Below are 10,830 nucleotides of genomic sequence, written 5' to 3'. Positions count from 1 at the left end.
TAACTGCTTTCGAGGTCATCCCTTTTTAATGTTACTGATATTTCACCATCAAATTCAGGGGGTGTCACCTCAACGATCACTGGTCCTACAAGCTACTGAAATAATTGAACTGTTAGCTGGTCTGGCTAAAAACAACCATAGTCACGTCGAGCCGTTGTGTTTGTGTATGCCTGAGCGATTATTTCCAAGTAAGTTTTGGCGAAAAGAATGTTCATCTATTTATGATTAACAATTGCCGGCTATCTTCCATGATCAAATATTGCTGGAACTATTGGCGTTACCCTAACATAACTCATATCACCTTCATGGCTCTAATAATGAAAACATGTTGCAAAACGAGCGTGATTATTGAATAGACCTCCTCTAGGCCCCTATAGACCTGAAATAGCTTTACTGTTTTTTCGTTATTGAGACCATATCCAATCTCGAAAGGGTTTAGAACTGAGATTAAAATAGTTTTCAGATTAGGATATGTCAAAAGAGAGTACATCGTATGTTACGATCTTTCAAAAATCAAGAGTATGACATTTTGTATCTTTTAGATATCTACACATTGTCTATATCTCTATGCACTGCATTTTACACAATAATGTTTGAGTTTAACAGAAACTTAGAGACATGTTGTATGTTGTTTGTCCTGTATTTGCGTGATATGCTTTACCTCGGTGATAAGGTTTGCTCTGTTTATTGCCTTTATCACAATGTAGAACTCAACACCTTCGCCAAGATTAGGATGGTAGGTCAGAAAGGTAGGGTGTGACTTGGTAGAAATGAATGGCAGAATATCAGGCATTAACCCTGAGGGCACACTACTTAGGCCAACTTCATAGTCGAAGATACCACTCTCTGCGTCCATGCCTTTCCATGCCAGAGACAACTGTAACAATAGACATATATTTCAAACTGTTCATGACAAGTAATGGACACTGTATAAAAACCCTATGATACTTACTGTATTAACATGGATTATTGCCTGTATTTTAGCTGAAGAGTGCATATACAGATGAATACAGTCAAGAATCCATTTTTTGTATTCAGCAAGCCTTATTCATGTGGATTCATGTGAATTCACGTGTATTATACTATAATACAGGCAACTCATTAATGTGAATTTATCTGAATTACTGAATTTTCCTGCAGTGGGAGTCATAACATTGTTTATCTAGTCTTTCGACCAGTTAAGCTATGTATTAATTGTTTGATAAGGGTTGTGGGTTATGTGTGGTAGAGTGTGTGTGTTCGGATGCTTCATGAACTCAACAGCACAGGGAGAGGTTGCAGCCAGAGAACTGCGACAACTGTAGCTCGGTTATTCAACCACTCATTTTAAAGGTGGGGATTTAGCGAGCGGTTTTGACTGTTATGCATGTGCTCGCTGGCTGGTTAAAGCACGTTGTGGGTTGAAATCGTATCAAGAATTTACTGAACAGTTAAAAAGAGATTGACGCTCATGCTAAATACGTTAACTTATATGGCAATACCATATTTCGCCGTAAACTTACTGATCAGTTTCACCTTTGCTGTAAAAAACCTCATTTAACGTCTGTGTGAAAGATAACAACAGTACAATTTAAAATGCTTCCTTAGGTACATCATTGGAAGAATAACAAGCAATACTGCCTGCATTCTGCATTAAGCAAAGCACATGTTATATTCATATGAGCACTTTTTATATACCATCACATTATATTATTGCAATTTTACCATGGTGTGATATTAAAGAGGAAACAAGTTCATTTTTTAAGTTCCTCTTAACAAACTTACATGTTTTCTTTCTTCATATATATGTGGCTCGGTAACCCCCAAGTTCTTTAACATTCTTCATCAGTTAGTGTTGTAAATTGTTTTGCTTCAGAGACAGGAAACAGGGCCACATCTGTATATTGCCGAGATGAATTCCTTCGAGAAAATCAAATGTAAAGGTTAAATTATTCATTTATTGATAACAAATTGTATAATACACGTGAATTCACATGAATCCACATGAATAAGGCTTGCTGAATACAAAAAATGGATTCTTGACTGTATTCATCTGTATATGCACAAATTCACTTGTTATTGGCGTGGATGTCAAATCAACTTACGTGCAAGCCTCTGAAGCATTCAGAACTCTTTGTCTTTCCCTGTTTTCGTCAATGAACCAGACTGTACCATTTCCATCGTGCACCAAACCAGCCTTGGTGTAAATGTTATCTACTACAACGTCGGTTATGATTGGTTTGCTGACATCAACAGTGACACCGTCAGAACACACAGGATTGGACGGTTCCATTGCACGGTTGTAGGCGATGACCGTGCAGTGATACCGATCTGGTAAGGGCGCTGTCCATTCAGCTTGAGTGGACGTGGTAGTCAGTAGCTGCATAAAGATTAGTTTCATGACAAATCATACAACTTCGTTTACTAGGCCAGGTAGGCACAAATTTGAAGGGGATCTACGATTTTTATTGCGGTATATCTCTGTAGATATCACTATCAGTCACTAAATGCACATGACGACTGTATCAATGTGGCTGCAAATTGAAACATTCAAGTCTACATATTAAGAAAATATGCACTCAGTATATCACTGTATGGTTCAAACGAGAGCTTATTCATTTAAAACCAGAAATAATATTATAGAAGATAGTAGGCAATCAATTATTAAAATGAAGACATATTTACAAGACCCGCTGCATAAATATTATGCAAGGGTATCACGCTACATAGATTGCTTTAATAAAGTCAGGAAATGATGAAACAAATCACTAAAGATCTGGCGTACAAACAAACAACTACACTATTGGGCCATTAGGAACAAACTGCCATATTGAACGGCACATTATCATGCTAGAGTCTTGAACTCAGTGTGCAATGATAATAAGTATGCTACGTTTGCGTCACGCAGGGCACAAATCACTCTCGATATATCTGTCACTGAGTTTTGACGATTCGTGTTCCAATCGATATCCCAAACTGAACAAGAGCAGTATAACCACCCGAGAAGTTGAAGATTGTACTAACCATATGAACTTACCGGAGCTTCAATTGGGAAAGTTATATCGGTGTCATCTAAGCAGTCAGTTCCAAAGTAGTACACATACAGCATTATTCCACTTTCTCTGTCAAAGAATCCGTCCCATGATGCAAATATCTGCTTACTCTGTTGGAAGTCTACATCCGGGTAGTCAGGCAAGCTGTCATGCACACTGCCTTCATGTGGCGGACTGTTGTCAACTGTTATCTGAAAGTTCAGAATTTAATGAGACAGTTCATTCAACATCTGATATAGTTTCAGTGTTTTGGCAAGTTGTGACTGAGGGATCGGGAAATAAATTTAACTTGCGAACGGGGGGTGGGGGCTAGACACGTATGACATTTTGCTAACTGAACGGAGAGTGAAAATTGACTTCAGTTCGAGAGAAGTGCTTAGCTTATTCATTAAGCTGGAAAGCAGACCATTCTAATTTTTGTACATGAATGAACAAAGATTATATCAGTACAACAGTGTGCGCTGCTATACTATCAGATGGCTTACATCGACCTATCCATACATCTCGAACTGTCTTGATTGAGAACTAGTTAATAAGCGCGGACAATTTATAAATACCTGAAACGGACGAATTCTTTGCAACATCGCGTTATTGGTCACAGTCACCGAAAACACGTAATCGTAGTCGTGAATTCCGATCGGTATTGACATCAGTTCTTTGTTCATTTCGATGGTGAAATTCCTGTAGTAACACTCACCCAGTGGAATGCATGTACATTCAGGAGGGTTGCATTCATTTAGTTCCTAAGAAGAAATAACAAAATTTTAAACATAGAAAATATGGATGAAGTGATTGTGTTTTCATCTGTGATATATGTAGGAAGCTTGATGCTGCTAATTTTGATACATTGTGGATCATATACATAATATCCCTCTGGTCAAAACAGAAGCCTTGTCTGCACATTATACTCACAGGCGCCCTGACAACAGGTAAGCTGCCTTCACCATGTATCAAGCTGTTGTTGTTCATGTCGAATAACTCCCAGTGGACAACAGAGAGACCACTGTGATCATCAAAGGCATCAAATATCACTCTACAGAGAAATAGTAATGAATACTATTAATATTATACTCATATAGGGTATATTTATTAACTAAATATTAGGAATTTCTCCATGGTTCAGGGATTCAAACCAGAAATTGCAGATGATACACAGATACAAACAAAATAAAAAAATGACCAAAGTTACAGCTAATGGATCTTTAAATTAATGTAAATACAACCTTTAGAAAACATATTGGCACGAAACTTACGAATACTTTTGCAAATTAGGAAGTTTAGCAACAGAATATATACCTCATTTCATGCAGATCTTCTGAATTGTGAACTGCAAGGTAGTCAACTCCATTTCGAGTTAGATACATCTCACCAATTTCAGGCGGGGTAGAATCTGAGTGCACTGTGACGTTATCCTCGATGACGTTTTCCAGGGCATCTTGACCTTTTATCCAGATTCTGATAGTGTCACCATCTTGATGAGAAATAGCAATTTCTACTTCTTCTGCCTAAAGGAAAAAAATGGTTTACATTTTCGTTTGGTGAACCAACGATTACCTAATTGTATCATAACTTAAACTTAATTATTAGAATTTAGAGCCTTTTCAAGTCTTTTAAAGCACTAATGATGAAATAAAATATAGAACTCTATTTGCCCGATGCTAATAAAAACCTACTGAAGACATTGTTATGTAAATATATTTTGTTGCAAGTGCCACTTACTTTTACATTGTTAACATCAAACCATTCCGTTGCTCCCGTCAAAGATTCTCCTCCCTGTTGGTCGACTCCGTGAGCAACCTCAAACTTAATGATTCCGTGACCATTCGGTATTGCTTCACGTGACCTGGTGTATGGCGGCTGAACCCGTCAACCCATCGTATGCTGGCAAAATATTGAGGGAATGATCGTCGATTGCATTCAACAGGCCAACATTCTTGTGAAACTCGTTGGCAAAATGACGAAACCATTTAACTTGAATCTACAATGATAAAGAGTGTACAGGCATTGTCATTATGATAAATAAAGATAGCAAGTAACCCGATTGAAAACTAGCCGTATAGCAAGTAAAATTACCTCTGCAAGAGCACGTTTTTAGCTCACGTGTGTAAACACGTGGGCTCATGTCATAGCGATGTCTGTCTGTCTGTCCGTGTGTGTGTGTGTATGTTATAGTGTGTGTATGTGTCTGCCTGTCTGTTTACACGATAACTCAAAAACGCTTGAACAGATTCATATCAGATTTAGTACACAGGTAACATAGACTACTTGCAAGAACTGATAAGATTCTGGTTAGTGTGGCTTGCATATTAATGAAGTTATGCAATATCGTTTTTTTTTCCGTACAATGGTTCCCTATGGAGACGGTAATGACAGTGTTGACATATATCAAGAAATACTGCACAAAATTTCATGAAACTTTTCACAGATGACAATCTCAGAACATTATGATGATACTGTAAGTGTCATGTCAATGATCTTCTCATTTGCATATTTAATGATTTTTTTTATTAGTGAGATAACTCTGAAATTCCTGCACCAAACTTGATGATACTTGCAAAAATATTGATCTGATATATATCTTATTACACTTAGAAGCATTGGCAGTGTCAAGTTAATAAATAGCTCATTTGCATATTTTATGATTTTTTGTAATTAGTCATATAACTCCGATATAACCTGCTGCAGATACTGATCCGACAGATATCTAACTGTAGTGTAAAGCATTAAGTTGTGTGAAATTAATTAAGGGTTCATTTGCATATTTAATGAACTTTGTAATTAGGTATATAACTCTGAAATTACGGCACCCAAGTCAGTGAAATTGGGTAGAGATATTGTTTTGATAAATATCTAATTGTACTGAGAAGCATTTGGCAGTGTCAAGTTAACAAATAGGTCATTTGCATATTTTATGAAGTTTTGTAATTAGTCATATAACTCCAAAATAACTGCACCAAATGTGATGAAATCTGCTGCAAATACTGATCCGACAGATATCTAATGATGGTGTAGAACATTTAGTTTTGTGAAGTTAATTAAGAGTTCATTGCATATTTAATGAACTTTGTAATTAGTGATATTACTCCAAAATTACAGCGTTAAATTTGATGAAACTTGCCACAGATGATGATCTGATAAATATCTAATTGTACTGAGAAGCATTGAACAGTGTCAAGTTAATAATTAGCTCATTTGCATATTTCATGAAGTTTTATAATATAACTCCGAAATAACTGCATCAAATGTGATGAAAACTGCTGCATATACTGATCCGACAGATATCTAACTGTGTTATATTATATGTTATCACTATCTGTAGCAGGTTTTTTCAACATCGCACAGTACTCTCAGAGTTTAATCACTAATTACTAAACTTTATTTAATATGCAAATGAGCTGTTAATTAACTTGACACCGCTCAATGCTTCATGGGACAATTAGATATCCATCAGATCAACATTTGTAGCACGTTTTATTTAATTTAATTTTGTAATTTTAGAGTAATGTCACTAATTAACCCTAAATTAACTTGACACTTTTCAATGATTCATAGCATAATTAAATATATTTATCAGATCAATATCTGTAGCACGTTTCACAAAATGTGGTGCCATAATTTCAGAGTTATATACCTAATTACAAAGTTTATTAAATATGCAAATGAAACCTTAATTAACTTTACATTACTAAATGCTATTTTATTGTCCTATGAAGTGTACTAATATTAATGAACCTGTTGTAAAACACGTGAGCATATTCAGTTCATATCTGGTTGGAAATATACATTTACAAACTAAATGAATAGAATATTATTGAATTAAGTTTGAATTTGAGCTTTGAAAATTGTTACCTATTGAAATAATGTTATCACTTAATTTACCGTTGGACTAGCGTTGGTAATCCATTTGTAGCTGGTGTTCTGAGCTGCCGATTCCACTCTCATAGGATAGTGACCAGTGTTGTCAATGTGAGGTGTGTTCACGTTGTCAAACATAAGGTATCTTATCGCATTATCGTGGTTTCCTGCCTTGTCTGTCACCGTCAGAAGAACGCAGTATACACCTGTAAAGTTAGGAAATTGATTTTAATCTCATGTTGCAAAACTGCATGAAGCTTAATATTTGTAGCGTTAATTCTAGCAAAATGTCCCTCATATAATTTAAACATATTACGAGGATAATACATGTAAAGTATACACATGTGATATTCTTACCTGGATTTTGAAGCCTAACTGAACAATATGACATCGGTGCATACACGTCACATTTCTCTGCTGTTGCTCTGTCCTCGGAGCATTTCAAATAGCCATTGTTTGACTGAGATGGTAACACATTGATTTCGTAATGGTGGACATACGACACCTCATCTTCCCAGCCAGACCAAGATATACTAAAATTTTCCTAAAACAAACAAATCTAAGTGTTTTTAACGGTCGCTCAATACATCAATTAAACAGCAGAATATTCTTCATATTAGAATTTTTTGTGGCAGAAATATTAAATTAGATTTTCACACTGTATTGACATTATATGTTTTCCAAGTTATAAGTTACATCTAAATGTTCACAGATATTTTAATAAATTGCGTGTTGGTTTACCCCCTCGTTTACTCAGTATATAAATGTTGCAATGCAACATCACATATCACTATGCCTATTGATTGACAGTTAGAACTTGTATTGTGACGTATCACTCAGAAAATATGACTCTGGTTTTGCTTATTTGAATGTTTGTATCAACATATATTTAGTTTTTAGTTTTAGTTTTTATTATATTTTCTGGGGTTAGCCTTAGTAATAGTACCTGTTTTGTAAATGGCAGACTTCTGTCCAATAGATTCTCATGGCAAGAAGTTTGCAATGAGCAGTGATATGGAGCATTGAAATCAAATGTGAAAGACACAGTAGTTGTCAATGTATTTCCCTTGTAAGAGTGGCGTTGTAGCTCGTCTATTTCCGGGTATCCTGATGTTTCTACATAACCACCATTTACGATAGATGTGTCAATCTCCAGACTGTAAAACAGGCATATACTAATCAGAGATATAAAGGAAAATGTATTGAACAAATAAATCCATCTCACAATGTAGTTTGCCGCCCAAAGAATTTCAATTAAAATTACAAATCTGATATTGCTCTGCAGATGGGTTGTCTAGAAACGTAGTTTCAATGGTACGATTGTTTCTTGTTTCAATACAATGTTTGTATGCATGCAATACTGGGACATTTGATAAAAGCAGTTCTGCCGAAGACGTGTTGTAAAGTACTCACACATCAGAATCCTTGAACTCATAATGCGTTTTCTCCGTAGCCAGGCAGTCTATTGGAGTGCCTACTGACGGGTTTGCCTCTGAAGTGTTCATAAGTGAGTGGCAATGTCTAGTATTGATTTGTACCGTTAGTGGCTACGAGGCAAAACAGAAACCGGGTAATTGTTACTGTGACATCGAAACATGTGTACATTAAGAAACGCAATTTGACGTGTATGAGGGGTTAATTTTTCTTTAGTGGAAGCACGGCTATCGTACACCGATCGAGAACCAAGTACTTTAACAGAATCGACAAACGTTCTGGGAGGATCTGATTTAGGCGCCTTGGTAACTGACTGCTGAATAGCAACTTCCCTTTTTCCAAGTTTCAAGTCATAGAAGGAAATATATTTCGTATTCCCGTGTTTACACAAGCCTCCGACCCCTTCAGATATCTCGTACTGTGTATTATCCTGCGTTTCAAAATAAAGAAACACGAAATTCAATACAGCCTATCCTACTTATTCAACCTACAATATTTCAACCTGTGGATCAATTCAAAGTTGATTGAACACTTCATACTAATTCTTAACATATTAAATAAGACGGAAAAATATTTTAAATATTGTGCTAGGATGAATAATCTAATAACGCCCACTTACAATTTGAATTTATACTGTCGGAATAAATACGGAACACCGACCAAGAACCAAGAACTCCAACTTTAAAGTCCTTGACATAAACAGGTCTTGAAGGATAGCTTTCTGCACCCCGGAAGAATGTTGTCCAAGCTACTTCTATGTGATTTATTCCTTCGTCATTTACATAGACAGTCTCGTTTGTGAAGTCACGCACTCTGCTTCTTTCCAATCGATTTTATTTCCATCAACCACTCTAATTACCTTTGCCCAACACTCAAGGGGTTCTGGGTCATTATCAACTGTAAAGTCAATAATGTATCATTAGAAAGAATAATTGTAAGCGTCCCTGAGAAGTACACGAGTATACGTAGCAAACGAAATATGTACTGCTGTGATTTTACATATTGACAATGGTATAATAAAAAAGGTACTATATCCGTACTAAATACATAAAATTCACGGTAGCTGTACTTTTTCGTATTCCCTATTTCCTTTGTAATGGAACTATGACTCCTTCATACGAAATCTTATGGCAAGTTGAAACATGATAAAACACAGCTAATCGGATAGTTTTACCCCGGTGAGAAAGTTATTTACTCACATACTTGTTTTAATTACAGATATGTATAATCAGACGGACTAGGATATGGTGTGTAATTTTATGAGTTTACTGTCATTTACATTTTTAACGATTGAAATGTTTCTAAAATCTTTCATTTAGACAAAATGTAGATGCATTTGCAAGGTAAAAAGCATGATCCTTAAGGATTACGCCAGCTCAGCGCATCGTTCTTCATTAGAGGAAAATAGTTACAATTCTGCACAAAAATGACAGTAAAATACAAAATGGTAGAATGCATTCTATATGAACTTACTTTCTAAACATCCTACGCCAGAGAAACCTGTCGTACAGTTACATGTACTTGGAGGACCTTCCGGGTGACACTCTCCCGGGTAACAGAGTGTACTGTTTGAAATCCATGAACATCGTGCTAAAATAACAAATATTGGAATAGAAAGTACCTTCAACATTGAATGTTGGATAGGCAAAGCATTGAATTGACATACAATTCGAGTGAAATTTATGCAGGTAAGAGCCGCCAGCAAAACCGCTTGTGAGTGGATATACTCCCGTGTTTTATTCGTCTGACTGTATGTACTCTTGTGAAATATTTGTATACAAGCTAAACTACACTGTGAAGAAAAAGACCCCAAATGCATCCATTACAATCGAGATGGTAACGTTTTAAGTGCATAAGCGAGGGATGTGAGAATCATCATGTTTAAGAAAATATAATTGACAACAAAACATTAAAAAACACAAGCAGTGAGATTATACCTTGTGGCGTTGATTATCTTTGCCAGTGATGGCAATATTGACAGAATTGTGTACTTTACAATAAATATATGCTTTAAAATTTCAAGATAAGGTAACATGTTTTTCACTTCAACCATATCTTCATTGAAAATATATCTAAACAAAATTTAAAAGTTCGGTCCGGTTGGATGTACACCCTTACTTCCTACGAATTTACATTGCAAGTTTACGGTTTCCATACACAGATAGACATAGACAGACAAAGACATACATGTACACAGAGACCTACACAGACAGACAGACAGACAGAGATAGACAGACAGATACAGACATATTCACAATATATGTGTGTAAAGATATATAATTATATATATATATATATATATATATATATATATATATATATATATATATATATATATATATATATATATATATATACACATACATGGGGCAGTTGTAATTTATGAAGATGTCTCACAGTCACACAGAAAGTTGAACAAACTGTGGCAGTCCGTATTCTTCGTTCAACACTTTTTGTTGAATTTGCACATCACTATAAAATTTCTAATGTCATAATATGATGTGGTTTC

At 35.6% G+C, this 10,830-nt stretch overlaps 1 protein-coding gene across 1 annotated transcript; it reads right to left on the bottom strand.

Annotated features, from left to right (window-relative positions):
• Window positions 1-2,504: 2,504 nt before the first annotated feature.
• On the bottom strand, window positions 2,505-4,714 carry LOC139146255 (uncharacterized). The gene is made up of 6 exons (XM_070717662.1): window positions 4,706-4,714; window positions 4,329-4,537; window positions 3,945-4,065; window positions 3,590-3,775; window positions 3,017-3,223; window positions 2,505-2,513 (listed from the first exon to the last, which is right to left on the bottom strand). The coding sequence occupies exons 1-6, from the start codon at window positions 4,712-4,714 to the stop codon at window positions 2,505-2,507; spliced, it is 741 nt and encodes a 246-aa protein (XP_070573763.1).
• Between the last annotated feature and the right edge of the window lie 6,116 nt (window positions 4,715-10,830).

This window comes from Ptychodera flava, chromosome 12, assembly GCF_041260155.1.
Source record: "Ptychodera flava strain L36383 chromosome 12, AS_Pfla_20210202, whole genome shotgun sequence".
In the NCBI taxonomy this organism is placed as follows: domain Eukaryota; kingdom Metazoa; phylum Hemichordata; class Enteropneusta; family Ptychoderidae; genus Ptychodera; species Ptychodera flava.
This window is presented reverse-complemented; position numbering and strand designations above follow the sequence as displayed.